The sequence below is a fragment of the Kogia breviceps genome, chromosome 8, assembly GCF_026419965.1.
Source record: "Kogia breviceps isolate mKogBre1 chromosome 8, mKogBre1 haplotype 1, whole genome shotgun sequence".
Taxonomy (NCBI): Eukaryota; Metazoa; Chordata; class Mammalia; order Artiodactyla; family Physeteridae; genus Kogia; species Kogia breviceps.
In genome coordinates, this window is record NC_081317.1 from 876,828 (window position 1) to 902,933 (window position 26,106).

General features: G+C 66.7%; 3 protein-coding genes and 1 long non-coding RNA gene across 8 annotated transcripts in view; 2 read left to right on the plus strand and 2 right to left on the minus strand.

Annotated features, from left to right (window-relative positions):
* ABCA2 (ATP binding cassette subfamily A member 2) overlaps positions 1-26,106 on the plus strand; it is a 133,466-nt gene that overhangs the window by 1,542 nt on the left and 105,818 nt on the right. Inside the window, exons 2-48 of one of the 2 annotated variants that reach the window (XM_067040253.1) lie at positions 2,205-2,298; positions 3,344-3,455; positions 3,535-3,698; positions 3,993-4,120; positions 4,238-4,348; positions 4,653-4,871; positions 5,245-5,609; positions 5,823-5,982; positions 6,818-6,946; positions 7,035-7,202; positions 7,274-7,370; positions 7,522-7,695; positions 7,767-7,869; positions 7,947-8,061; positions 8,304-8,494; positions 8,598-8,748; positions 8,825-9,029; positions 9,146-9,310; positions 9,400-9,580; positions 9,679-9,891; positions 9,979-10,175; positions 10,265-10,447; positions 10,603-10,787; positions 11,171-11,291; positions 11,577-11,813; positions 11,892-12,098; positions 12,351-12,453; positions 12,560-12,879; positions 12,952-13,165; positions 13,256-13,361; positions 13,460-13,571; positions 13,650-13,710; positions 13,792-13,966; positions 14,095-14,210; positions 14,295-14,442; positions 14,520-14,643; positions 14,769-14,901; positions 15,039-15,156; positions 15,273-15,451; positions 15,536-15,677; positions 15,747-15,881; positions 16,009-16,112; positions 16,200-16,292; positions 16,393-16,495; positions 16,593-16,730; positions 16,805-17,011; positions 17,430-17,486. In XM_067040253.1, the coding sequence (XP_066896354.1) occupies positions 2,205-2,298; positions 3,344-3,455; positions 3,535-3,698; positions 3,993-4,120; positions 4,238-4,348; positions 4,653-4,871; positions 5,245-5,609; positions 5,823-5,982; positions 6,818-6,946; positions 7,035-7,202; positions 7,274-7,370; positions 7,522-7,695; positions 7,767-7,869; positions 7,947-8,061; positions 8,304-8,494; positions 8,598-8,748; positions 8,825-9,029; positions 9,146-9,310; positions 9,400-9,580; positions 9,679-9,891; positions 9,979-10,175; positions 10,265-10,447; positions 10,603-10,787; positions 11,171-11,291; positions 11,577-11,813; positions 11,892-12,098; positions 12,351-12,453; positions 12,560-12,879; positions 12,952-13,165; positions 13,256-13,361; positions 13,460-13,571; positions 13,650-13,710; positions 13,792-13,966; positions 14,095-14,210; positions 14,295-14,442; positions 14,520-14,643; positions 14,769-14,901; positions 15,039-15,156; positions 15,273-15,451; positions 15,536-15,677; positions 15,747-15,881; positions 16,009-16,112; positions 16,200-16,292; positions 16,393-16,495; positions 16,593-16,730; positions 16,805-17,011; positions 17,430-17,465 (7,242 nt within the window). In that variant the 3' untranslated portion in view covers positions 17,466-17,486. Of the gene's footprint in view, positions 1-2,204; positions 2,299-3,343; positions 3,456-3,534; positions 3,699-3,992; positions 4,121-4,237; positions 4,349-4,652; positions 4,872-5,244; positions 5,610-5,822; positions 5,983-6,817; positions 6,947-7,034; positions 7,203-7,273; positions 7,371-7,521; positions 7,696-7,766; positions 7,870-7,946; positions 8,062-8,303; positions 8,495-8,597; positions 8,749-8,824; positions 9,030-9,145; positions 9,311-9,399; positions 9,581-9,678; positions 9,892-9,978; positions 10,176-10,264; positions 10,448-10,602; positions 10,788-11,170; positions 11,292-11,576; positions 11,814-11,891; positions 12,099-12,350; positions 12,454-12,559; positions 12,880-12,951; positions 13,166-13,255; positions 13,362-13,459; positions 13,572-13,649; positions 13,711-13,791; positions 13,967-14,094; positions 14,211-14,294; positions 14,443-14,519; positions 14,644-14,768; positions 14,902-15,038; positions 15,157-15,272; positions 15,452-15,535; positions 15,678-15,746; positions 15,882-16,008; positions 16,113-16,199; positions 16,293-16,392; positions 16,496-16,592; positions 16,731-16,804; positions 17,012-17,429; positions 18,178-26,106 lie in introns of those variants that run through there. The other variant, XM_059073339.2, reaches the window with a different exon arrangement.
* On the minus strand, positions 1,510-2,235 carry LOC136794689 (uncharacterized). The gene is made up of 3 exons (XR_010841778.1): positions 1,961-2,235; positions 1,746-1,810; positions 1,510-1,584 (listed from the first exon to the last, which is right to left on the minus strand). It is a non-coding gene; the product is annotated as an uncharacterized lncRNA (long non-coding RNA).
* CLIC3 (chloride intracellular channel 3) lies at positions 21,529-24,804 on the plus strand. Its single transcript, XM_067040260.1, has 4 exons — positions 21,529-21,628; positions 21,724-21,847; positions 21,968-22,074; positions 22,155-24,804. Exons 2-4 carry the CDS (start codon positions 21,732-21,734, stop codon positions 22,532-22,534), a joined length of 603 nt encoding a protein of 200 aa, XP_066896361.1. The 5' UTR covers positions 21,529-21,628; positions 21,724-21,731; the 3' UTR covers positions 22,535-24,804.
* PAXX (PAXX non-homologous end joining factor) lies at positions 23,197-24,886 on the minus strand. Of its 4 annotated transcripts, none has more exons than XM_059071233.2 (7): positions 24,589-24,886; positions 24,448-24,508; positions 24,156-24,205; positions 23,882-24,072; positions 23,734-23,805; positions 23,493-23,577; positions 23,197-23,393 (listed from the first exon to the last, which is right to left on the minus strand). In XM_059071233.2, exons 1-7 carry the CDS (start codon positions 24,711-24,713, stop codon positions 23,354-23,356), a joined length of 624 nt encoding a protein of 207 aa, XP_058927216.1. In that variant the 5' UTR covers positions 24,714-24,886; the 3' UTR covers positions 23,197-23,353. The 4 variants fall into 4 exon arrangements, with proteins under 4 accessions (XP_058927216.1, XP_058927217.1, XP_066896359.1 ...); XM_059071234.2 differs by having other exon boundaries at positions 23,197-23,389; positions 24,589-24,809; XM_067040258.1 differs by having other exon boundaries at positions 23,197-23,577; positions 24,589-24,810.

The window sequence follows — 26,106 nt, forward strand, 5'->3', positions numbered from 1 at the left end:
ATGGCCGCAGCATCCACTGGGGACCCCAAGGCTCAGGGAAGGGAGCAGTGGCTTGTCGGGTACCTGGCAAGCAGGCGGGAGGTGCCCACTGACCTACACCCAGGAGTAGCCCCCGCATGCCAGGTTGGACCTCCCCCAGAACCTTCCTTGCCCCTGCCCCGCAGCACTCCCAGGGCATGGTTAGGCGTCTGGAGGTTCTCGGTTTGTGGCCACAGCAAACCAGAAATTCCTCCTCCAGGGTGGCTGAGGCCTTGCTGGGCCCACGCCATGGGCTGGGGCTGGCTAGATGTCGGGCAGAGTCCCCCACTTTTCTGGGAGGGTCTTGGGTTTCACACTTGGACCCCTGGGCTTGGCTGGCAGAGGTTTTACCCTGCGTGCTGTGTGCCTTGCTGAGGGTGGGGGGGTGTATCCTGTGGAAAGCTTGGTCTGGAGAGTAGGAACCAAGGGTCTCTGTGCCCTGCTTGCTCCCCCTTCCCAAGCTCTGTGCCTCGGTTTCTCCATCTGTCAGTGTGGCCTGTGCCCTCGTAGCTGTACATAGCTCTACCCTGGGGCCATAGGCTGCTCCTAGTGGGGGGACCAGGTCACTGTCACCAAGTCCCTGGAGTGGGGCGCAGCAGCTCCATTCTCAGGCCTTACCTATTCTCCCCTCGATGAAGGAGGAGGGGGCCCAGAGTGGGACAACATGGGATAGCAGGCTGGTCTCCAGGAACAGGGGTTTGACCACCTTGCAGGCCGCTGGGTGGGGCGCCCAGGTGGGGCTGAACCTGTACTGCCTGCCGTAACCAGATGCCCTTCTGGCCGCCCGCCCGCCCGCCCCGCCAAGCAGGCCTCCCTCCTCCCAGCAGCACGTGCGTGGCCGTTGCTATAGCAATGAGGAGGCAGCGAGGCCTGTTGCTGCAGTTACTGGTGGAGGTGCCCGGTGGCAGGGCGGGTGCGGCTGGGGCTGGCCCCGTGGCCGTGACCCTGGCCTCCCGCATGCCGCTTGCAAACAGCCACCCTCGCGCTGTGTGCGTGTGGCAGGCGCCTCTCCCAGTCCACGATGCCTCCTTGGCTGGCCCTGGGCTGGATCCTGGCTCCTCCGGGTGGGGGTGGAGGCTGGTGCGGGCTGGCGCGGGCGTGGGGCGCAGACACACAGCGGGGTGTTCCAGACCACAGAGCTCTATTGTCAAAGCCCAGTAAACAGGGCAGCAGCTGCCCCCACCCCGGGGCACCGGGGCTCGGGCCCTGGGCCAGAGAGAGCGCCAATGACGGGGGGGCTCTGAAGTCTGTTTGGGGTGGGGGGTGAGGGTGAAGCAACCCTGCTGCCTCTGGGAAGGGGTGGGCGGGTGGGTGGGGGGTCCCCCAAAGAGCAGCTGGCCCGAAGCCCTCCTCCCCCTTGCACTCCTCCCTGCCCGAGCCAGGAGAGGTGGAGGTGAGAATGGCCAAGTCTTTCCATTTTCCCGGTGAGACAGAGAGGTCTGGGCCCCTGGGCCCCTGGTACCTCTTTCCCACTCCGAGCAGATCCCAGCAGGGTTCACCTTGGTACCCAGCCTGGAGTGGCAGGAGCTGCCCTGGGCGCCCTGAGCTGATGCCCCAGGCCGGCACCTGGGGTGAGGGAGAGGGGCCTGTGCCTCAGGGACTGGGGGCTGTCAGACCCCTGACCAGGTCCTCCGGGAGGCTCAGGGCCCTGGGCTACAGCCAGGCCTCCCCCCTAGGCCCTCGCGTGGGGGTGTGACGGCACCACAGTGGCGGGAAGGAGCGCTCACCCTGGGGGAGTGTGGGAGCTGCAGGCCAGTCCCGAGACTGCCTCCAAGATCTTGCCCAGGCGCCCCTGCAGATGGGAGAGAAGAAGAGCTGGGCAGGCACATGGGTCAGAGTGGACCACAAGCTGGCTGATTTGTCTCTGCCGGCCTTCGGTGTGACAAGCAGAATCTGGGCTGGGGGTGGGAGACCTCATTTGCTCAAGCCGGACGACACTGACCTTCTCACCCTTCAGAGGGTTCCTGGAAAGAAGGGGCTGTGGCCCTGGGGGGGCCTGGCTTGACCTTCTCTGGCCCCTGGGGGAGCATGGAGGGTCCAGGCTGGGCTGGGCTGGCCCTGCAGGGAGGGTGGTGTCTGTCTGGTAGGGAGAGGAGGGTGTGGCTTTGTCCTGTCCGGCCCTGGGCAGGCGGTGTGGGAGGCCAGGCCACCCTGCACAGGTGCCTCATGCAGCCTTCCCTTTCCAGTGGGTCTTGGCCTTCGAAATTTTCATTCCGCTGGTCCTCTTCTTCATCCTGCTGGGGCTTCGGCAGAAGAAGCCTACCATCTCTGTGAAGGAAGGTGAGGGTCCTGGGGGGAGGGGGAGGGGCCCGGGGCACAGCCGGGTGGGCGGGGAGGGCAGGCCCTCACTGCAGCACGCACGCATGTCCCGTGTGCACGTGGCCACACGCGCGTCCGCCAGCTCCCACAGCTCACCCCGGCGCGGTCTGAGCGCCCGTCCCCGGCGCGGGCCCTGGCTGTGCCTCCTGGCCGGGCTGGAGGACGTGGCTGGCCACGTGGCTGTGAGGTGACCGAGGCGCCCGTTTCTCACTGTTCTCCTCTGTTCTGTTCCGCCCCTCCCCCGCACGGTCTCTGTCCTCCTCCCGGGCCTGCATGCAGTCTGTAAGTGTGCGGCCGCCGCCTCCTGGCTGGCCCGGGGCGGCAGCCATGGGAGCCCTGCGGGGCCTCCTGGTGCGGCTTGAGCCCTCCCCCATCCGCTCGCTTGCATTAACAGCCCCTCCTGGCCAGCTGGGTCCTGCAGGGCCCCTGCCCGCCGTCAGGAGCAGCTGGCTCTCAGTGGGTGGGGGTGGGGGGAGGTCAAGGGTGGAGGCACCTGGACCACGGTGGCTCCCAGGTCAAGCTCCTCGGGGTCAACGCTCTGTCTGTGGGGTTGACTGGCCCCGCCTTGCTGGGCTGGGGCGCCTGGCCACTCTCCACTCAGACCCTTGTGGGCTCCTGCATTCACTCCGCTAACCAGCTGGCCAGAGAGGTCAGAGGTCGCTGCCCAGTAGGGGCCCCCCGTGCTCCCCTGGGCCCTGCAGGCAGTGCCGCGTCCGAATTCTCGGGAAAGGTGTCAGAGCATTTTGGCCTTGACTGGCTGAGGGAAGGGGGGCGCTCTGGGAGTTGTCGGGAAGGGATGGTGAGACGCCCTTTGACCTCTGACCTGCTGGGTCATTTGCACTAGAGCTCTTGGCCCTCTGTTTCTTGTCTGCTGCCTGCAGCTGCTTTTCCTTCCTGACTTTCTCTAAATCTCTTTTCTCGGCCTCTGTCTCCCTCCCCCTTCTTGATTCCTCCCTCTCTCCCCCCCGCCCCGCCCTGGGCCCTCTCACCTGCCCGGCCCCCCCAGCCTTTTACACAGCAGCACCCCTCACCTCTGCTGGCATCCTGCCCGTCATGCAGTCGCTGTGCCCGGATGGCCAGCGGGACGAGTTCGGCTTCCTTCAGTACGCCAACTCCACGTAAGTGCCCCCTAGGACCCCGGCTGCCCCCATCCCGGGCCTGGCGACCTGCGGATGACGTCCAGTGGTGGTGGTGCAGGGTCACGCAGCTGCTGGAGCGTCTCAACCGTGTGGTGGAGGAGGGCAACCTGTTTGACCCCGCGAGGCCCAGCCTGGGCTCGGAGCTCGAGGCGCTGCGCCAGCACCTGGAGGCCCTCAGATCCAGCCTGGACACCTGGGAGAGCCACCTGGACCGACCTGCAGGTGCGCCCTGGGTGGGTGGGGCGGTGCGTGTGCTGGGGGCGGCCAAGCCCCGAGCTCTAGTGTCAGCTGGGTTTGAAGCCCAGCCCGTTCACTTCCTGCCCTGGACCTGCGTGTGCCTCGGGCCCTGCTACCTGCACCCTGGCTCTGAGTTCTCAGGGTGCACGTGCTTGGGGCCTGGCAAGCTGCCCACCACTGTGACCAAGCTGTGATGCTGGGAGCTCAGCTCTGAGGCTGTCTGGGGCACCTCGGCCCCAGGCAGGGCTGGCCTTCAGCCCCATCCTTCTACCTGTCCAGTGTCCTCCTTCTCTCTGGACTCGGTGGTCAGGGACCCACGGGAGCTCTGGCGTTTCCTGACGCAGAACCTGTCGCTGCCTGATGGCACGGCCCAGGCTCTCCTGGCCGCCCAGGTGGACCTGCCCGAGGTGAGGTGTCTGCTCCTGGGGAAGCTTCCAGCCCTGGCCCCTCCGCTCTGCCCTCCCCTGGTTTCGGGTGGGGAATGCAGGGCCCCCAGCCTGAGCCATGGCCCCCGCACGCTCTAGGTGTATCGCCTGCTTTTTGGATCTTCACCTGCCCTGGATGCGGGGTCGGGCATCCCCAGGGATCAGGAGCCCTGGAGCCGCCGGGTCAGTGATCCCCTATTCCGGATGCAGGTGAGGGGGACTTTTAGTGGGATGGGAGACACGCTGCCTGCTTCTGGGTGGGTGTCTCTGCTTGGTGGGTAAGATAGGGGTGCCCCTGGGGCTGAGGGAGGGGGGTCCGCAGCAGTCCGTGGTTGGCACGGGGAGGGGATGGTGACGCCCCCCCCCCCCCCGCCCCGCCCCAGCTGCTGTTGCAAGACCCGGGTGGTCTCAGACTTGGCATGGTGGGTGGGGCCAGGTCCCCATCTTGGGCCCGGCCCTTGGTTTCCTCTTGGTTGGGGCTCCTTCTCAGCTGTTCCCCTGCACCCTGCCCCAGGAGCTGCTGTTGGCCCCTGCCCTCCTGGAGCAGCTCACGTGCGTGCCAGGCTCCAGGGAGTTGGGCCGGATCCTCAAGGTGCCCCGGGGTCAGGAGGCAGCGCTACAGGGCTACCGGGACGCCATCTGCAGAGGTCAGGCTGCAGTGCGTGCCCAGCGCTTTTCTGGGCTGGCCGCCGAGCTCCGGGACCAACTAGATGTGGCCAAGATCGCCCAGCAGGTGAGGCCCTGCCTGCCAGGTGGCCTGCAGATCTGCTGCCTGGGCTGGAGGAGGTGCCAGGGCTCCTCGGCCTCACAGGGCACTCCTGGGCCTGAGGCTGTCCATGGGTGTGCCTGCGGTTGGCTGTCCTGTGGCCCTGCGAATGCTGTGCCATGTGCCCCCTGCCCGGCTCCAGGCCTTCGCCCCGGTCTGTCTCCTGGCCCCCGGCCAGTGCTCCCCTGACCCCAAGGCTGCTCCCCTCCTCCCAGCTCGTGTCCCCTGAGGGTGTCCTCCTCAGTCTACCCTGACCTCAGTCACCCATCTGCAGATCAGCCCCCAGACGCTGTTCCCTTCCCTGGGCCTGTGTTTCCCCACTTGCCCCGTTTCCCCTCAGCTGGGCCTGGATGCCCCCAACGGCTCCGCCCCCCAGCCGCAGCCAGCCCCTCCCCGGCGGCTGCAGGCGCTGCTGGAAGACCTGTTGGACGCCCAAAAGGTTCTGCAGGACGTGGACGTCCTCTCGGCCCTGGCCCTGCTGCTGCCTCAGGGTGCCTGCACGGGCCGGCCTCCTGGGCCCCCAGCCAACGGCCCTGGCGGGGCGGCCAACGGCACCGGGGCCGGCGTGGGCTCCAACACCACGTCCGAGGAGGGTGCCCCATCCGCTGCAGCCCCGGCCTCCTCCTCGGATGTGCTGCAGGGCCAGTGCTCAGCCTTTGTGCAGCTCTGGGCGGGCCTGCAGCCCATCCTGTGTGGCAACAACCGGTAGGTGGGTGGCAGGAGAAGGGGGGGGTGAGGAAGAGAGATGGGGGCGGGGCCCGACGCCAGGTCCGCCCCTGACGCCCCCTCCCTGGGCACGGTCCACTGCCCCCTCTCCACCTCCATCAATTGACACTCGGACCTGCTCTGAAGCCCCGCCCCCCGCCCCGCCCCCCAACGCCCCGCTCCACCCTGAGGTCTCACCCGCCACCTGCCCAGCACCATCGAGCCCGAGGCGCTGCGGAGGGGGAACATGAGCTCCCTGGGCTTCACGAGCAAGGAGCAGCGGAACCTGGGCCTCCTCGTGCACCTCATGACCAGCAACCCCAAGATCCTGTACGCGCCGGCGGGCTCCGAGGCAGATCGCGTCATCCTCAAGGTGCGTGCGTCCACCGTGTGATGTACTCAGCCCGCGTGTGTCGTCTGGAACAGCGACTGGAGGAGTCGGGCAGGGGGTTCTGCAGGCCGGGGACCCCTGAGCAAAAGGGGGCAGGTAGTGTGGTTCGTAGAATTGGCACGGGAGGGGCGCAGCCCTGGCTCTCCAGCTCCGGCTTGGCTCTGTGGGTGAGGGGACCTGTAGGCAGGTTCAAGGTGCAGGGGCATTTTGGAGGCTGCCTTGGGGAGGCACTGGATGGCTGGTGGGGTGCAGGGTCCTGGCCTGGCTGGACATGGCCAGGGCTGGGCAGTGCTGGTGAGGACAGAGGAGGGGCCGCATGCAGAAACCGTCCAGAGCAGCATCCGTGGGGTGAGATTCCGGCGGGGCAACTGAGGGCACGATGTCTGTGGCCGTCTCAGGGTAGAGGTCCTGTCTGGAAGAAGTAGAAACCAGGGCTGGAAATGGTCCAGGAAGGGGAGAGGCTGAGGAGGGGGTCCCTAGGATGACCATGGGGGAAGATGAGGACCAAGTGTCAGGTCTGCCCAAGAGATGCATGGAGGGGGGTCCCCCAAAGGAGCAGGGAAAGTATGTTTGGGGGGAACCAGAGGCCGTGCTTCCCTGGTAGCTGGGCAGAGGGGCTTTCAGGGGAGGCGCTGAAGAGAGGCCTGGAGGGGGAGGGCTTGGAGCTTCCAGGTGGAATCTGGCCAGACCAAGATGAGTGCTTGGTGGGGACTGGCCAGTGGCTGGCCCCCAGCCATGCGGGGAGGCAAGGAGTGAGAACCCGCTTGATGGCCGGGGTCCTTTAATGAGCCCCATGCTCTGCCCTCACCCTCTGCAGGCCAACGAGACCTTTGCCCTCGTAGGCAACGTGACTCACTACGCCCAGGTCTGGCTCAACATCTCAGCTGAGATCCGCAGCTACCTGGAGCAGGGCCGGCTGCAGCAACACCTGCGCTGGCTGCAGCAGGTGCTGGGGGTGCCGGGCCGGGGTGGGGTGGGGCACGGAGACCACTGTCCTCAGGCCACCCTCTGAGCTGGCCTCCCCCACCCTCCAGTATGTGGCAGAGCTGCGGCTGCACCCGGAGGCACTGAGCCTGTCACCAGAGGAGCTGCCACCTGCCCTGCGCCAGGACAACTTCTCCCTGCCCAATGGCTCGGTCCTCCTGCAGCAGCTGGACACCATCGACAACGCGGCCTGCGGCTGGATCCAGTTCATGTCCAAGGTGGGTGGGCAAGCGCCACGGCCCGCTGGTGCCTGGGCTCGGCTCTGAGGATGCCCCTTCCCTCCCCGCAGGTGAGCGTGGACATCTTCAAGGGTTTTCCCGACGAGGAGAGCATCATCAACTACACCCTCAACCAGGCTTACCAGGACAACGTCACCGTGTTCGCCAGTGAGCCAGTCCCCTGGGAGGCCCCGCCCCTGCTCCTCCGCCTCCCCCCCTCCCCTAGTCCCTCCCGGCCCCACACACGCCCTGATGCCCGGTGCCCGGCCCCGCCCCTCACCCGCCCCCTTCCTCGGCCCCGCCCCTCGTCCCGTCCCAGGCGTGATCTTCCAGACCCGCAAGGACGGCTCCTTGCCACCCCACGTGCACTACAAGATCCGCCAGAACTCCAGCTTCACCGAGAAAACCAATGAGATCCGCCGGGCCTACTGGCGGCCGGGGCCCAACACTGGCGGCCGCTTCTACTTCCTGTATGGCTTCGTCTGGATCCAGGGTGAGGGCCAGCCCTGGGGCCGCGGGGGGGCGGGGCGCGGCCTCCGCTGACCGCCGCCCCCCTCACCGCAGACATGATGGAGCGTGCCATCATCGACACCTTCGTGGGCCACGACGTGGTGGAACCAGGCAACTACGTGCAGATGTTCCCCTACCCCTGCTACACACGGGACGAGTGAGTGTGGACCGAGTGCTGGGTGCCTGGGCTGGCGCGGAGCCCCCCCCTCACGCCCCGCCCCTCCCCCTCCGCAGCTTTCTGTTTGTCATCGAGCACATGATGCCGCTCTGCATGGTGATTTCCTGGGTCTACTCTGTGGCCATGACCATCCAGCACATCGTGGCGGAGAAGGAGCATCGGCTGAAGGAGGTGGGGGGTTGGAGCGGAAGAGATGGAGGAGAGGGAGAAGGGGGGAGGGGAAAAGAGGAAAGGGATGGAGGTGGGGAATGGGGGCGACGAAGATAGAGGTTAGAGAAGCGGGAGGACTGCAGGTGAGGGGGGTGGCTGTGGGCGGCCCTCCCTCCCCGGACCTGGGCTGGCGAGGCAGGGGGCAGGGCGTTCCTTCCCGGTGCCGCCGTCCCGAGGCCTCCCGCCCGCCCACCTGCCCACAGGTGATGAAGACCATGGGCCTGAACAATGCCGTGCACTGGGTGGCCTGGTTCATCACGGGCTTCGTGCAGCTCTCCATCTCGGTGACGGCTCTGACCGCCATCCTCAAGTACGGCCAGGTCCTCACGCACAGCCACGTGCTCATCATCTGGCTTTTCCTGGCCGTCTACGCCGTGGCCACCATCATGTTCTGGTGAGCGCCGTGTGGCCGGCGGCGGGCTGGAGGGCGGGCCTCGAGCGTGTGGCTCCGCGATCTCAGGCGTGGCTGACGGCCCGTGGCCCCCGCGTGCCCCCAGTTTCCTGGTGTCCGTGCTGTACTCCAAGGCCAAGCTGGCCTCGGCCTGCGGCGGCATCATCTACTTCCTGAGCTACGTGCCCTACATGTACGTGGCGATCCGTGAGGAGGTGGCCCACGACAAGATCACCGCCTTCGAGAAGTGCATCGCGGTGAGGGTCGTGGCGGGTGGGCCGGGGTTGGGGGCGTCCGGCCTCCTCTCCCCCACTGACGCCGCCGTCTCCTCAGTCCCTGATGTCCACGACAGCCTTTGGCCTGGGCTCCAAGTACTTCGCCCTGTACGAGGTGGCGGGCGTGGGCATCCAGTGGCACACGTTCAGCCAGTCGCCCGTGGAAGGGGACGACTTCAACCTGCTCCTGGCGGTCACCATGCTGATGGTGGACGCGGTCGTCTACGGTGTGCTCACGTGGTACATCGAGGCCGTGCACCCAGGTACCAGCCCTTCGGAGGGGTGGGGGAGGGGAGCAGGAGGCTCTCTCTAGGGGGACCCATGGCCCGGGGTAGGCAGTGACCCCAGACCCTGGGTCAGCCTCCCCTCTACCCCACAGGCATGTACGGGCTGCCCCGGCCCTGGTACTTCCCACTGCAGAAGTCCTACTGGCTCGGCAGCGGGCGGACGGAAGCGTGGGAGTGGAGCTGGCCGTGGGCTCGCGCGCCCCGCCTCAGCGTCATGGAGGAGGACCAGGCCTGTGCCATGGAGAGCCGGCGCTTGGGTGAGCGGGCGCCACGGCGGGGACGGGGGCGGTGGCTGAGCTTCAGCGGCCGGAGGCACCCCTGGCGCTGACCCTGGGCCCTGGTGCAGAGGAGGCGCGGGGCATGGAAGAGGAGCCCACCCACCTGCCGCTGGTGGTCCGCGTGGACGAGCTTACCAAGGTCTACAAGGGCGACAGGAAGCTGGCCTTGGACAGGCTGAGCCTGAACCTCTACGAGAACCAGGTGGTGTCCTTCCTGGGCCACAACGGGGCTGGCAAGACCACTACCATGTGAGCGTGTGGGGGTCGCCCCGGCGTTCCTGACGCAGCGGGCGGCAGGGAGGGCTCCCTGCGGGAGGTGGGGACCGTGACCCCGCCTCCCCGCCCAGGTCTATCCTCACCGGCCTGTTCCCGCCGACCTCGGGTTCGGCCACCATCTACGGGCACGACATCCGCACCGAGATGGACGAGATCCGCAAGAACCTGGGCATGTGCCCCCAGCACAACGTGCTCTTCGACCGGCTCACGGTGGAGGAGCACCTCTGGTTCTACTCGAGGCTCAAGAGCATGGCCCAGGAGGAGATCCGCAAGGAGATGGACAAGTGGGTGGGGCTCGGGTGGGAGGCGGGGCTGCAGGCAGAGGCTCCGGCCCCCTGAGGGCTGGCCCGACCCTCCTGCACTGCCCTCAGGATGATCGAGGACCTGGAGCTCTCCAACAAGCGGCACTCGCTGGTGCAGACACTGTCCGGCGGCATGAAACGCAAGCTCTCCGTGGCCATCGCCTTCGTGGGCGGCTCCCGTGCCATCATCCTGGATGAGCCCACGGCCGGCGTGGACCCCTACGCACGCCGCGCCATCTGGGACCTCATCCTGAAGTACAAGCCAGGTGAGCGGGGCGCGGGGTGGGTGTGAGCAGCCCCCTGCCCGGCCCTGCCCGGCCGCCGCCCTCCCGACCCCAGTCTTGACCTCCCGCAGGCCGCACCATCCTCCTGTCCACCCACCACATGGACGAGGCCGACCTGCTTGGGGACCGCATTGCCATCATCTCCCACGGGAAGCTCAAGTGCTGTGGCTCCCCGCTCTTCCTCAAGGGCGCTTACGGGGACGGCTACCGCCTCACACTGGTCAAGCGGCCTGCCGAGCCCGGGGACCCCCAAGGTCTGTGCTGAGGCTGCCTGCCCCGGACCCCTTCCCAAGACCGATGAGGTTGAGGGGCTGGGCCCCCACCATTGCCCCGGTGGGCCCAGGGTGCTGGTTGGGCCGGGCTCACACTCTCCGCCAGCCCCTGAGTGAAGCCCTCCCTACCCTCCCAGAGCCAGGGCTGACAGCCAGCCCCCCGGGTCGGGCCCAGCTGAGCAGCTGCTCCGAGCCCCAGGTTTCCCAGTTCATCCGCAAACATGTGGCCTCCTGCCTGCTAGTCTCAGACACCAGTACCGAGCTCTCTTACATCCTGCCCAGCGAGGCCGCCAAGAAGGGAGCCTTTGAGCGCCTCTTTCAGGTGTGGGGGTGGGGCTGGGCTGGTGGAGGGGGTGGGGCTCAGGGGAGAGGTCAGTGTAGGAGGTGGAGCTGCCCAGGAGGTGTGTTCAGCAGAGGAGGTGGGGCTGGTAGGGGAGGCAGAGCTGGGGTAGGGCTTGGGGGCAGGGCCAGCAGAGGTGGGGCTGCGGGGTGAGGTGGGACTGCTGGAGGAGGCGGGGCTGGGCTCAGGGGCGGGGCCAGTGGGGGAGGCGGGGCTGAAGGGGAGGTGGGACTGTTGGAGGAGGCGGGGCTGGGCTCAGGGGCGGGGCCAGTGGAGGAGGCGGGGCTGAAGGGGAGGTGGGCCCAACCCTCCCTGTGGGGTCCCCCCTCCCACCCTGCGGTGGGCCTCACCCAGCTCTTTCACAGCACCTGGAGCACAGTCTGGATGTCCTGCACCTGAGCAGCTTTGGGCTGATGGACAGTACACTGGAGGAGGTGTTCCTTAAGGTCTCGGAGGAGGACCAGTCGCTGGAGAACAGCGAGGCAGGTGAGAGGCTCTAGAGCTACTGACCAGCTCTGCCCCTGCCCCCACCAACCTGCTCCACCAGCCCCGAACTTGGGCCTGGGGCTTCTCACTCCTCCTCTGTTTGTGGGGGCCAAGGGTCTTAGGTGGGAATAAGGATCCAGATCTCCCCAGGGAGATCCCCAGACTGGGTCTGGGGCCCTGGGTGGGTGGGTGGGTGAGTGTGGAGGCTGGGGTCCCGGACAGGCCTGCAGGTGGCAGGCAGCCTTGAGCCCCGTATCCCCTTCCGTGGCTTCTCTGCCACTGCAGACGTGAAAGAGTCCAGGAAAGATGTGCTGCCTGGGGCCGTGGACTCGTTGTCGGGGGAGGGTCGCGCTGGCAACCTGGCCCAGTGCGCAGAGCTGGCACAGTCACAGGCGTCGCTGCAGTCTGCGTCCTCGGTGGGCTCCGCCCGTGGTGACGAGGGGGCCGGCTACACCGACGTCTATGGCGACTACCGCCCCCTCTGCGACAACTTGCAGGACCCTGACAACGTCAGCTTGCAAGGTGGGAGGCGTCCGGGTGGGCCCACAGGGTCCCTGGAGGGTGGTTAGGGCCCCCTGCTCAGCAACCCCTCCCGTGCAGAGGCCGAGGCGGAGGCCCCCCTGCGGGTCGGCGGGGGCAGCCGCAAGCTGGAGGGCTGGTGGCTGAAGGTGCGCCAGTTCCACGGGCTCCTGGTGAAGCGCTTCCACTGTGCTCGACGCAACTCCAAGGCGCTGTCCTCTCAGATCCTGCTCCCTGCCTTCTTTGTCTGCGTGGCTATGACGGTGGCGCTCTCCGTCCCAGAGATCGGTATGGCCACCCGGCCGGGCGTCAGGATGTCCGCCCTGCTCGGGTGCCATGTGGGGAACCCACACTTGCTCTGGGCCTGGGCGCCGCGCCTGAGACTGGCGGGCGTGCTCCTAGGCTCATCTGGGATTCCCGCCTCCTTGGGGTCCAGACCCCAAGCTTGGGCCCTGTGGCTGTTGGGAAGAGGGGACCCGGGCCTGGGGGATGCTGGCAGGCCATAGGAACCTGCTCAGGCTTCCCCGTGCACCCCACCAGGCGACCTGCCCCCGCTGGTCCTGTCCCCCTCCCAGTACCACAACTACACCCAGCCCCGCGGCAACTTCATCCCCTACGCCAACGAGGAGCGCCAGGAGTACCGGTGAGGCCGTGGGACAGGCGGCCCTGCGGGCCGGGGGCCGGGGGCCGTGCGAGAGCTGGGGGAGGCGTCCCGTCCCCGAACCCAGACTGGCTCTGTTCTTCCCCAGATTGCGGCTGTCCCCCGACGCCGGCCCCCAGCAGCTGGTGAGCACTTTCCGGCTGCCGTCAGGCGTGGGCGCCACGTGTGTGCTCAAGTCTCCGGCTAACGGCTCGCTGGGGCCCACGCTGAACCTGAGCAGCGGTGAGTCGCGCCTGCTGGCCACGCGGTTCTTCGACAGCCTGTGCCTGGAGTCCTTCACGCAGGGGCTGCCGCTGTCCAACTTCGTGCCGCCCCCGCCCTCGCCTGCGCCGTCTGACTCCCCCGTGTCCCTGGACGAGGACCCGCCGCGGGCCTGGAACGCCTCCCTGCCGCCCACCTCCTCGCCAGGTACTGGCTGGTGGGGATGCCTGGGGCTCGGGGCGGCACGGGCTGGGCTGACTCTGCCCGCTGTGCCCGCAGAGAACTGGACGTCGGCACCCTCCCTGCCACGCCTGGTGCGGGAGCCCGTCCGCTGCACCTGCTCCGGGCAGGGCACCGGCTTCTCCTGCCCCGGCAGCGTGGGCGGGCACCCGCCCCAGATGCGGGTGGTCACGGGTGACATCCTGACCGACATCACCGGCCACAACGTCTCTGAGTACCTGCTCTTCACCTCCGACCGCTTCCGGCTGCACCGGTGAGCTGGGCGGGAGGGGCGCGCCGGCCGTGGGCGAGGTGCAGACACCCGTCTCCCGCCCGGCTCACCGGTCCTCGGCTTGCTGCCCAGGTACGGGGCCATCACCTTCGGCAACGTCCAGAAGTCCATCCCAGCCTCGTTTGGCGCCCGGGCCCCGGCCATGGTGCGGAGGATCGCGGTGCGGCGGGCAGCCCAGGTGAGCGCCGCTCGGCCCCGGGCCCCGCCCCTTCCGGCCCTCGCCCGAGGCCTGCAGGGGCCGACGTGGCTCTCGGGGTCTCTCTCTACTCCCCGCAGGTTTTCTACAACAACAAGGGCTACCACAGCATGCCCACCTACCTCAACAGCCTCAACAATGCCATCCTGCGTGCCAACCTGCCCAAGAGCAAGGGCAGCCCTGCGGCCTATGGTGGGTGAGCCGGGGCCGGGGGGGCGGGCCAGGCCGGGCGCAGAGCAGGCCCCTGAGGCTGCCCTCCCTGTGCCGCAGGCATCACCGTCACCAACCACCCCATGAACAAGACGAGCGCTAGCCTCTCCCTGGATTACCTGTAGGTGCGGGGGCGGGCGGGGGCGGGGGCGCCGCTGTGGGACCGCGGGCCGCGCAGGGCTGAGGGCCGCCTCGCCCCCAGGCTGCAGGGCACGGATGTGGTTATCGCCATCTTCATCATCGTGGCCATGTCCTTCGTGCCGGCCAGCTTCGTGGTCTTTCTGGTGGCCGAGAAGTCCACCAAGGCCAAGCACCTGCAGTTTGTCAGCGGCTGCAACCCTGTCATCTACTGGCTGGCTAACTACGTGTGGGACATGGTGTGCCCCCAGACCCCTGGCTGTCCCGTCCCCCCGCCCCCTGCTGGGTCCCCGGTTCTGCCCCCAGGAGGCCCCCACCCCCGCCCCGGGCCTCCCCGGCCCCTCACCTGCCACCCCTGCTCTGGCAGCTCAACTACCTGGTGCCCGCCACCTGCTGCGTCCTCATCCTGTTTGTGTTTGACTTGCCGGCCTACACGTCCCCCACCAACTTCCCTGCCGTGCTCTCCCTCTTTCTGCTCTACGGGTAAGGGGGAGCGGGCGGGCGGGGGCGGTGGGCGCAGGGCGGGCTCGGGCCGCCCAGTGACCTCTGCCCGCCTGCCACCCGTAGGTGGTCCATCACCCCCATCATGTACCCGGCCTCCTTCTGGTTTGAGGTCCCCAGCTCGGCCTACGTGTTCCTCATCGTCATCAACCTTTTCATCGGCATCACGGCCACCGTGGCCACCTTCCTACTGCAGCTCTTTGAGCGTGACAAGGTGGGGCGGCGCGGCGGGGTGACGGGATGGCGGCGCGGCAGGGCCGAGGCTGTGCCCTGACCCCCGTGACCCTCCAGGACCTGAAGGTTGCCAACGGTTACCTGAAAAGCTGCTTCCTCATCTTCCCCAACTACAACCTGGGCCACGGACTCATGGAGATGGCCTACAACGAGTACATCAACGAGTACTACGCCAAGATCGGTGAGGCCGGCGGCGGGTGACAGCGCGCGCGCCCCTGGGCGGGGAGGCCGAGGGAGCTCCCGGGCCTGGGGGGGAGCGGCGGCTCCTGAGGCCCCGGGCCCAGCCCTGAGCCAGCTGCCCCACAGGCCAGTTTGACAAGATGAAGTCCCCGTTCGAGTGGGACATTGTCACCAGGGGCCTGGTGGCCATGACGGTCGAGGGCTTCGTGGGCTTCCTCCTCACCATCATGTGCCAGTACAACTTCCTGCGGCAGCCGCAGTGAGTGGGGGCGCGCCAGGCAGCGCGCGGTGGGGGGCCGGGCTGGGCCACCCTCCTTCCCGCCGTGGCCGCGGTGGGGGGGACCGCTGGGCGGTGGCGGGGGTCCCGGCCGGGCACTGCCCTCCTCGTCCCCGCAGGCGCATGCCCGTGTCGACAAAGCCCGTGGAGGACGACGTGGACGTGGCCAGCGAGCGGCAGCGCGTGCTGCGGGGGGACGCTGACAACGACATGGTCAAAATCGAGAACCTGACCAAGGTGGGCCCTGGGCGGGTGGGGGCGGGGCTCGGGGTAGGCGGGGGCCCGGGTGGAGTCCGGCCGGGTGGCCGGCCAGCCTGCCCCGCTGAGAGGGCCGCCCCCCTCACCTCTGCCAGGTGTACAAGTCGCGGAAGATCGGACGCATCCTGGCCGTGGACCGCCTGTGCCTGGGCGTGCGTCCTGGCGAGTGCTTTGGCCTCCTGGGCGTCAACGGTGCGGGCAAGACCAGCACCTTCAAGATGCTGACGGGCGACGAGAGCACGACGGGGGGCGAGGCCTTCGTCAACGGGCACAGGTGTGGGGCACGGGTGTGGGCGGGCGGGTGTCTGGGTGGGCGGGGCGACGGCAGCGACCGGTGCTGACGGCGCTGCGTCCCCAGCGTGCTCAAGGAGCTGCTCCAGGTGCAGCAGAGCCTGGGCTACTGCCCACAGTTCGACGCGCTGTTCGATGAGCTCACGGCCCGGGAGCACCTGCAGCTGTACACGCGGCTCCGCGGCATCCCCTGGAAGGATGAGGCCCGGGTGAGGGTCGCCCGGCAGGGGAGGGGGCTGGTGTGTAGCGTGGGCCCCTGACATCGTTCTCCCGCCCAGGTGGTGAAGTGGGCCCTGGAGAAGCTGGAGCTGACCAAGTACGCTGACAAGCCCGCCGGCACCTACAGCGGAGGCAACAAGCGGAAGCTGTCCACAGCCATCGCCCTCATCGGGTACCCCGCCTTCATCTTCCTGGTGAGCCCGGGGGTGGGATGGGGGTCGGGTGCCCCGCCTTTGTCTTCCTGGGGGGCCGGGCAGGAAGCAGCTGGTGGGGCTAGCTGGGGTGAACGGGTACAGCAGCTGAGCCTGGCCCCACCCCCAGGACGAGCCTACCACAGGCATGGACCCTAAGGCTCGGCGCTTCCTCTGGAACCTCATTTTGGACCTCATCAAGACAGGGCGCTCGGTGGTGCTGACTTCGCACAGGTCCGCTTGCCCCCACCCCCCCACCCCCCGCCCCCGCACATCGGGCCCCGCCCACCTCCCGTGCCAGCCCGTGCGTCTCGCCCTCAGCATGGAGGAGTGCGAGGCGCTGTGCACGCGGCTGGCCATCATGGTGAACGGGCGCCTGCGCTGTCTGGGCAGCATCCAGCATCTGAAGAACCGGTGAGCAGCGGGGGTGGCGGGGACGGTGGGCTGTGGGCCGCAGCAGGCGGAGGCTGGGCTCCCCTGGCGGCCGGGCTGGGGCCAAGGGCCTGTCCCACAGGTTCGGGGACGGCTACATGATCACGGTGAGGACCAAGAGCAGCCAGAACGTGAAGGACGTGGTGCGGTTCTTCAACAGGAACTTCCCGGAGGCCGTGCTCAAGGTGGGCGGGGCCCCGGGCCGAGGGGCGGGGCCCCGGGCCGAGGGGCGGGGCAGGGCCGGCAGTGCCTGAGCAACCTCTGACCTCCGTGCCCCGCCAGGAGCGGCACCACACAAAAGTGCAGTACCAGCTCAAGTCGGAGCGCATCTCGCTGGCGCAGGTGTTCAGCAAGATGGAGCAGGTGGTGGGCGTGCTGGGCCTCGAGGACTACTCAGTCAGCCAGACCACCCTGGACAACGTGAGTGCCCTGGGCCGGGGCCCCCGGGCCCACCTGGGCCGGCCCCCACCCAGCCCCCTGTCCCTGCCCGCCAGGTGTTCGTGAACTTCGCCAAGAAGCAGAGCGACAACCTGGAGCAGCAGGAGACAGAGCCGCCCTCGGCGCTGCCGTCCCCACTGGGCCGCCTGCTCAGCTTGTTCCGGCCTCGGCCCCCCCCGACCGAGCTGCGGGCGCTCGTGGCCGACGAGCCCGAGGACCTAGACACGGAGGACGAGGGCCTCATCAGCTTCGAGGAGGAGAGGGTGAGCAGGCTTCTGGAGTCAGGGCAGCCAGGCCGGCCAGAGAGCCCAGGCTCGGGCTGGGGGTGGGGCCGGGGGGTGGCCCCGGGACCCCTGCCGTCCTGAGCTCACGGGAACAGGGACCCGCCTGACGCTCAGGACTATAGCGGACGCAGGAGGCCTGGGCCCAGGCAGAGGAGACAGACCCACACAGACCCCAGAACGGCTTGGAAACGGAGGGCGTTTCAGAGACAGGCCGAGCGGAGGTGGGGGGAGCAGAGCCCGGGAAAAGCAGCCACCGGCCTGGCGGGGACAGGCCACGCAGGGAGCTGACCACCGAGAGGAAGCTCAGGGCGGACAGAGGTGGCAGAGCCTGCGTGGGGGCCGGCCTGGGGCAGGCGCAGGGCCAGACGCCCAAGCCAGGCCTGTCCCTGTCCCCCAGGCCCAGCTCTCCTTCAACACGGACACGCTCTGCTGACCGCCGGAGCTGCGTCAAGGTGGGAACGGAAGTCGGGCGCTGGCTGAGGTGCCCCCAGTGCCCGCCTGCCAAGGCCCTGGAGTGGGAGGTCCAGGACCGAGGGCTTCAGGCCCCTCCAGCCCCGCCCTCCTCGGCCCTCGCGCCGCCCTCCCCTCATCGTGCCAAAGGCTGGCCCGGCCCCGGGCTGCGCACACCCTCACCCTGCTCTGCCTTAAAGCCTTGGGCTCTGGCCAGCCCCTCGCCCCTGCCCCTGCCCAGCTCTGCCCACCCCCCGCAGGGCCACAGGGCGACCCGGGCTGCCAGGTACCGCCCGACTTCTCCTGGCGACCCCTGCCCTCCTGAACGGGCTGTTCTCTTACAGCCAGTTTGGGTGGTGGCTGCTGCCAGCCTGGGACTGGGCGGTGGCGTTAGGTCCCACCCGAGGCTCCTGCTCATCTTGCTTTAGGACGAGCCTCGTCACCCTGGTCTCCCACAGGGAGCCGTTGTCGTGGGCCGGGGAGGGGGCTGCCACGGGGCCGCGGGCCGGGTAGCAGGAACGGAGAAGCTGGCCCCACCGGCGAGGTGAGGGGCCGGACCCCCTCCCCACACCCTCCCGCTGCCCTTGCCCTCCCACCCAGCTCGGCCCCCTGACCGCCCACCCGGGAGCCAGGCCCGTACGGAGCGAGCGGAGCGCACAGATGTTTGTTTAAATTAAATAAAAAAGTTCACGCCAGCTTGCGTGCGTAGGGTGGGGTGTGGGGTGAAGGTGGGCCTGCTGGATGCCGAGGTACAGCCCCTTCCCCGAAGGCCGGGCTCAGGGTGGGGGAGGGTGACTGGGTCAGCCCGGAGGAGGGGTGGGCTCCTCACCCTGCAGGCCGGGGCTCAGGAGAGGAGAGTTTCCAACACAGGGATGAGGTCAAGGACAGCAGCCCTGGGACCTCGGGCTGAGCCTGCCCCGCAGGGACTGTGAAGGGAGGAGGGCGGGCAGCCCCCAAGGGCCCTCCGGGGGCTGCTCTGTGGATATGGCAGGGGCAGCGGGGAGGGTTGGTTAGGGACCATCCAAGTGGCTGGGGTAGGTTGTGGTCTGGTTAATGTTGGTGACCATAGGTTTCTTCTCACTTCTCTAAAAACATTTTTGAAACATGGTAGAAATTTCATACGACGCAAGTGGGTAGAAAACACGAATGTGTTTGTACACGTCAGAGGTCAGCCTGCAAGGATACACACAAGCATAGGCTCAGAGTGACTTACACTAATTGGTAGTTTTTCCGTTTGCTGGGTTTCTCTCTCCCACTTGGCCTGGTTTGCAAGGGCTGCCATAACAAAGTACCACAACCTTGAACACCGGACATTTACTCTCACCGTCTGGGGGCCAGAAGTCCAAGATCAAGGTGTCGGCAGGGTGGAGCCTCCCGAGGCTGTGAGGAACGGTCTGCTCCCTGCCCTCCCAGATGCTGGTGGATTTCTTTGGGGCCTTTGGCTTTGGGAAGCGTCACCCCCATCTCTGCCTCCGCCTCCACACAGGGCTCTCCCTCTGTGTGTGTATGTGTGTGTCCGTATCCACATCGCCCCCTTTTTTATATGTGTATATATATATATATATATATATATATATATATATATATATATATTTTTTTTTTTTTTTTTTGCGGTACGCGGGCCTCTCATTGTCGTGGCCTCTCCCATTGCGGAGCACAGGCTCCGGACGCGCAGGCTCAGCGGCCACGGCTCACGGGCCCAGCCGCTCTGCGGCATGTGGGATCTTCCCGGACCGGGGCACGAACCCCCGCGTCCCCTGCATCGGCAGGCAGACTCTCAACCACTGTGCCACCAGGGAAGCCCTATATGTATATATTTTTTAAATATTTATTTTGGGCTGTGTCGAGTCTTAGTTGCGGTATTCGGGATCTTTGTTGCGGTGCGTGGGCTTCTCTCTAGTTGTGGCCTGCATGCTTAGTAGTTGCGGCACGAAGGCTTAGTTGCCCCGCAGCATGTGGGATCTTAGTTCCCTGACCAGGGATCGAACTTGCGTCCCCTCCTTTGGAAGGCAGATTCTTAACTACTGGGCCACCAGGGAAGTCCCTCCCCTTTTTATAAGGACACAGTCACGTTGGGTTAGGGCCCATCGTAATGACCTCATCTTAACTTGATTACTTCTGTGAAGACCCCATCTCCAAATATGGTCACATTCTGAGGGGTGGGGGCTTGGGGAGGAGGACTTCATATGAATTTGGAGGGGACACAGTTCAGCCCGTAACACCAGTAAATCTCAGGCTAGTGAGACCCACCTCCTCTGTCCGCTCCTGTGGACGCACCAGGACTCTGCCACACCCTGGGGGACTGAACACCCGTTTGTCCCTCACGTACTTATGGGGGCGTCTTGATGGCATCTGCTGTTTACCAGGGACGCCCCCGGAGTGCATCTCCCCACATGCTTGCCAAGAATATCGTTGCCACATTTCTGCCCGTTGTAACCACAAACTGTATGTATGTTGTTCTGATTTGTTCTAGGAACACGTGTACAATGAAACACACTGTCACGTATTCTGTTGGTGTTTTATTTCCTTCTTTCTGAACCACCTGTTCATTTGTCCATGTCACCATTTTTCTAACTGACATGTAAGGGTGCCTTTCCACACAGGACATCTGGTGAACAGGCGCAGGTGTGGAGGGGCCTCGGCCCTTCTCCAGGGTGGCAGTTTCTGTGGCAGGAAAGCAGGAAGGGTGCGGGGTGACCCCCCAGTTGTTGAGGGGCAGCCACATGGTGGTGGCAGGTGGTCCGGAGGCCCACGCCCCAACTCCACAGTATGTCGAGGTCAGCCCCAGGCTCAGGGGGCCTCTGCCAGGAGCCCTGACCACTGTTGCTTCCGGAGAGGGTCTGTCGGGCTGGGGGCCTGGACGGAGGAACGAGGCCCTGGGCTTGGAGTGGAAGGCGCCGTGCAGATCCCACTGGCTGCCACCAGGTGGCGCCGCACCACGATGGCTCCTCCCTCAGCCCCCTCCCCCCAGGCGCTGGGCCCCAGTGGGGGAAGTCCGGTGAGTGGCGCCTATGGGGGCGGGCCGGCAGGCGCACACCTGTGAGGCTGCCAACTCCCCCAGCCTCCTCCGGCCGCCTTCCAGTCCAGGGTGGGGAGGGGGGGGGAGGTCCCCGTGGCTCAGAGGATTGTGGCTTCTAACCCCAAGGGTTCTTTCTTTTAGTTAAGAGCAGGAAGAGGGCTTCCCTGGTGGCGCAGTGGTTGGGAGTCCGCGTGCCGATGCAGGGGACACGGGTTCGTGCCCCGGTCCGGGAGGATCCCACGTGCCGCGGAGCGGCTGGGCCCGTGAGCCGTGGCCGCTGAACCTGCGCGTCCGGAGCCTGTGCTCCGCAACGGGAGAGGCCACAGCAGTGAGAGGCCCGCGCACCGCACAAAACAAACAGGGAGAAACTCGCCCTGAGCCCACAGCCGAGAGTCAGGGATGTGGGCCCGGCCCCCTTGGACACGTTTGGAATGTGGGCCCTGCCCGGGGGGGGGGCTCTATCTAACGGAGATCAGTAGGTGGGAAGGGGGCGCCCCTCCCAAGCGGTTTATCACTCTTGTATTGCCCTGGCCGGCAGATGCGGAAACAGGCTGTGGCCAGGCTGTTCATTTTCCTCCCGCTCCTTGGCTTTCTGGGCTGGGAACCCTCACAAGCGGCGGGGGTGTCCACTGCAGGGAGGGCTGCTGGGCTCACGGTGGGGGTGGTCCTGATTCAGAGCTGCCCCCTCCCAGGTCGGCACCCCTCTTTCCCCGACCGCCAGTGCACTGGCCTCCTCCACCACTCCGCCCCCCACCCCGAGCCGCGGCGCCCCCGGTCCAGCTCCGAGCACTCAGTTCCCCACGGTCACACGCTCACGCCGGCACTGAGCCCTGGCTGCCTGTGCGACTCCACAGGGCGGGTCCCCCGGGCCGGGGTGGGCAGGGCGCTCAGGGAACCTTAAAGGGAGCTCCGCAGGTCCCCGGCCAGGCCCTGCCGCCGCCCGAAGCTCCCCACCAGGGCTGAGAGCGCCACGCTCCATCTGTTTCGTCCAGGTGCCGGGCTGGCCGGGCTGCGGGGAGGGCTGGGGAGGGCTGAAGGGTGGGTCTCTGCCCTTCTTGTCAGAGGCTCCTCGTAGTCCTGCTTCTCAAGGGCGTGTGCTTCACACTCACCACCGTGGACACCCGCAGGTGAGCCCCTGCCCCGGGAACCCCTGTCCTGGGAACCCCTCGCTGGCTTTGGCCCCCCTCGAGCCAGCCGCTTGCCCCCTGCCTTGTGCCCGCAGGTCCCCAGATGCTGAAGGACTTTGCCCCGTGTTCGCAGCTGCCCGTCCTGCTCTATGACGGCGACACCAAAACGGACACGCTGCCGAGTGAGGAGTTTCTGGAGGAGACGCTGGGCCCCCCAGAGTGAGGGCCGGGTGCAGCGGGAGGGGCAAGGTGGGGCCCTCAGGCAGGACATCCCCAGGACAGAGCCTGGGGCCCCGCAGGGGGCAGCAAGGGCCTGACCCCACACCCCTCCACCTTCAGATTCCCCAGCCTAGAGCCCAGATACAGGGAGTCCACCGCGGCGGGCAATGACGTCTTTCACAAATTCTCCGCGTTCATCAAGAACCCGGTGCCCGCGCTGGACGATGGTGAGGAGGGTCTGGAGACGCGGCGAGGCTGGGGAGAGTGGCGTCCCCGACCGGCTCCTCACCGCGCTCCCCGCCCCCAGCCCTGTACCAGCATCCGCTGCGCGCCCTCGCCAAGGTGGACAGCTACCTGCGCGCGCCCCTGGAGCACGAGCTGGCGCGGGAGCCGCAGCTGCGCGAGTCACGCCACCGCTTTGCGGACGGTGAGCAGCGCGGGCTGCTGCCCAAGCTGCACATCGTGAACGTGAGCGCCGGGCCGGGCGGGGCGGACCCTCGAGGAGACCCCGACCGCCCCCCTCGCCCGCAGACGGTGTGCGCGCACTTCCGCCAGGCGCCCATCCCCGCTGAGCTGCGCGGCGTCCACCGCTACCTGGACGACGCCCTGCAGGAGGAGTTCAACTACACATGTCCATACAGCGCCAAGATCCTCGCGGCCTACTGGCCCGCCGTGCGCCCCCGCTAGCGCGCCCGCCTCCCCAGCCACCCGCCCGCTCGTCTGCAGCCCCAGAAAGGCATCTCCGCCTCAGTGAGCGGGTACGGACATAACGAGGACCAGAAGCCCCGCAATTTCTGCCACCCCCAAACTCCCACCGTGAGACGCTCAGCTCCAGATGATAGCCAGAAAGGACCAGCAGAGAACCCAGTGGGCGGGGCGCGGTCCATCCCCCACTCCTCAGGGATGGCAGGACTGGACTGGGTTCCCAAACCACTCAGGCCAGGGCGGGGCGGCAGGATGGCTGGGGAGGGTGGGAAGCAGAGCCCCGTCTGGGCAACTCGGGTCTCCAGGCCAGAGGGCGGGCCCACATTCCTCAGATCTGCCCCAGGTGGCAGGCAGGCCACCCCCCATCTCCCTGGTCATCACGTGGGGTTTGCATCAGGGAGGCGTGTGCCCGGAGGGACAGGAGCAGAGTTCTAGCCTCTCAGAGCCCCAGCCCCACCTCACACAACCTTCCTGGCTCCTGGGCTGGCCAGGCAAGGACAGCTGGGCGGGTCGGGAGAGCCGGGCAGCTCCACCACGGAGCGCAGAGCCTGATGCGGCCCCACGCCCAGACCGCAGGCCTGGCAATCCCCAAGCCCTCTCTGGAGCCACAGCCCCCAGGAACCAGAGCCTGGCCGTGACCTCTGTGACCTCCACCAAATGTTTATTTGATGGGGAAGGGGCTGGGGGAGCAGGCTTGTTCCTGCCTGGCAGCGGGATGGGCAGGTGCCAGTGGGAGGATCCCAGGGGCTGCCCAGCCCCACGGCAAGCAGCCTCCCGAAGGTCACGCTTTTTGCTGCACCCTCAGGGGTCGTCGAAGTCTACACCACCAGCTGGTTTCTTGCTGGGAGAGAAGAGGGAATGACACCATGGGGGTGTGGAAGGGCGGGCAGGGTCCAGGGATGGACCCTGGGCACAAGAAGGAGGGGGAGTGGGTGGGCACCTCTTGAAGCCGGGGTTGATGAGAGACTCTCCCGGACACCGCCTCTTGACCCCAGGTCCAGGGCCACCTCTCTGAGGATCCGGGTCTGGGGAAAACAGGATGAGGGAGGGGGGCTCCTGAATCCAGAAGGATCCCAGGGCCACAAGCCCTTCTCCACACAGACAGATCCTCTCTCTGGAGCTTGAGGCTTGTTCTGGGGAAACTGAGTCACCCAACCCAAGTCACAGGTGACAGGCCTTACCTCGTAAGTAGAGCGGAGGGTCCACCTGCCGGGAGCTCTTCCTGGGGCTGGTGGCCGTCTCCTCTGCAGCAGCTGGGGAGAAAGCAGGAATGGAGGCCCCAGCAGGGGGTCCCCAGTGAGGGTGTGAGATGCCTACCACCCACCCTACCTGCCAGCCGCCGCTCCAAGCTGCACACGCGCTCTGCCAGGCCCAGTGTCAGTGCCTGCAACCTGGAGGCTGCCTCTGGGCCCGGCACCTTGGAGAGGTCAAATTCCAGCGCAGAGGGCCCCCCTGAAACGGTCAGGGATGCTCTGTCCTCCTGCAGGGTGAGAGTCACAGCTTGCTGCTGGCAGGCTGCCCTGGGAAAGGAGGCGAGCTGAGCGCTGTGACCAGACCCACTCGCCGCTCCCCATCCCTCCTGCCTCCCTGCTCAGGGGCTCACCTGAAGCGGGGGGTGATGTCTTCAGCCGCACTCAGGCCAAAACGGGCTTCCTACAGGGCATAGGGACTGGTCACCAGGTGCCTGACACCCCAGGACTACTGGGGACACCCCAAAACCTGCCCGACCCAGAGCCGCCCGGGACCAATCTTAGGACTGCAGCTACGGAGCCGTGGGAAGGGTGTCTTGACCCTTCCGGGGAATCCCAGGTCGCCCCCTTCGATCCCACACGTGGTCCGCGCTGCAGGCGTGGGGTGCTGGAGGCTGCCGGCAGCCCAGGAGCCCCATTACCCACGAGGGCCGCCAGGCTGTCCGGCGTGAAGCAGGTGCTCCAAAGCTCCGCGGCGTCCGTCACACTGCGGGGGAGGGGCTGTCAGGCGGGACCGCCCGCAGAGTCGCCCGCGCCCCTCGCAGCCCTGCGGGCCGCGCTACTCACTAGAGGTTGAAGCCGTCGCGTTCCCACGTCCCACTACCCTCCCCCGCGCAGTAACACACGAAGCGCGGGGGTCCGGGGCCGGCCGGCAGCGTGCAGAGCGGCGGCGACAGCGGCGGCGGCTCCATGGCACCTCAGCAGGCGGACGGACCGGGCGGATCCTGGGCCGCCTCGCGACCTAGGGCGCCTGCGCGGGCGGAAGACTTCCGGAGCGGGGACGCGGCCCGTGCCAGTGGGCGGGATGGGGGCGGGGTGGGGGCAGCGTCGAGCGGTGCCCAAGGGGCCTGCGCGGGGCGGGGCTAGCTGGGAGGGGCTTAGTCACGGGACGGTGCCTGCACCGGTGGGGGCGGAGCTTCGTGCGCGGGGCGGGACTCCCGGGCTGGTCTGGCGTGTCCTGAGCGCTGTTTTCCGGGACAAGGGCTGTTCAGCGCGGTCCCGGACTCGCGACCCCGCGCACACTTGGGGGTCTCTTTGAGCCTTACCCCCTGCGCTGTCCTCTCTGAATCCGGGGTTCCCCCCCTACGCGTAAACCCTGACTGGGCGCAGGCCGCGCCAGCCACTGCTCTGGCCTCAGACTGCTTTGACCCCCTCGCTGATCGCTGCGGCCTCCCCCTCGCACCCAGCTTCCTATTGTCAAGTGAAACAAGTCAAAATACAAAAGTGAATAAAGTACGGTAACCGGTGCAACAGGCTTCCGCCACTCGTTCATGCATTCCACAATGTTTACCCAGCACCTCTGTTGTCCCAGACCTTGGGCACACCTTGATCAAGAGACAAGGTCTCACTAACACACCATTGTAAAGCAATTATACTCCAATAAAGATGTTAAAAAAAAAAGAGAGAGAGACAAGGTCTCTGATCTCCTGGAGCTTGTGAGAGAGAACTCATGGGATGGACAAATAAACAAGTGAAACATGCAATCCTCAGGTCGTGCCAAGTGCCTGTCACCTGGAAGAAGAGAGGGATGGAGCATGCCAGGAAAGGGTATCAGGCAGAGGGGGCAGCCTCTGCAGAAGCCCCATAGTGGACACAGAGCAGTTCTGCTCAGGGCTTTGCAAGAAGGCCAGGGTGCCCGCACCAAGGTGTAGGAGGGCGGCAGGTGGGTTTGTAGGCTGTGCTAATGTATTTCAAGTAGGGCTGCAGCCAGGCCTGCCTCGTCGCCTACTTTCTCCTATTTGACAACCCTCAGCCCCCTTCCCACGAGGCTCCTGCCTCAGGACCTCTGCATTAGCTGTTGTCTCTGCCCGGCACCCCCTTTCCCCAGAGTCACTCACTACCTTCAGGTCTTTACTCAAAAGTCACCTTCTCAGTGAGGTCTTTCCTACTGTTTTACTTCCAACTTCAGCACCCTGCCCAACATCTCATGTCCTCTCTCCTCTTTTATCTACTTGTCTTCCAGCTTGTCACTATATAAAGTACATTCTGATTTACGTGTTGTGACAGCAGCCTCTAAGATGGCCCCCAACCATGTGCCTCCTGCGTTTGCACCTTTGTGTAGCCCTCCCCTGAGTGTGGGCTGGA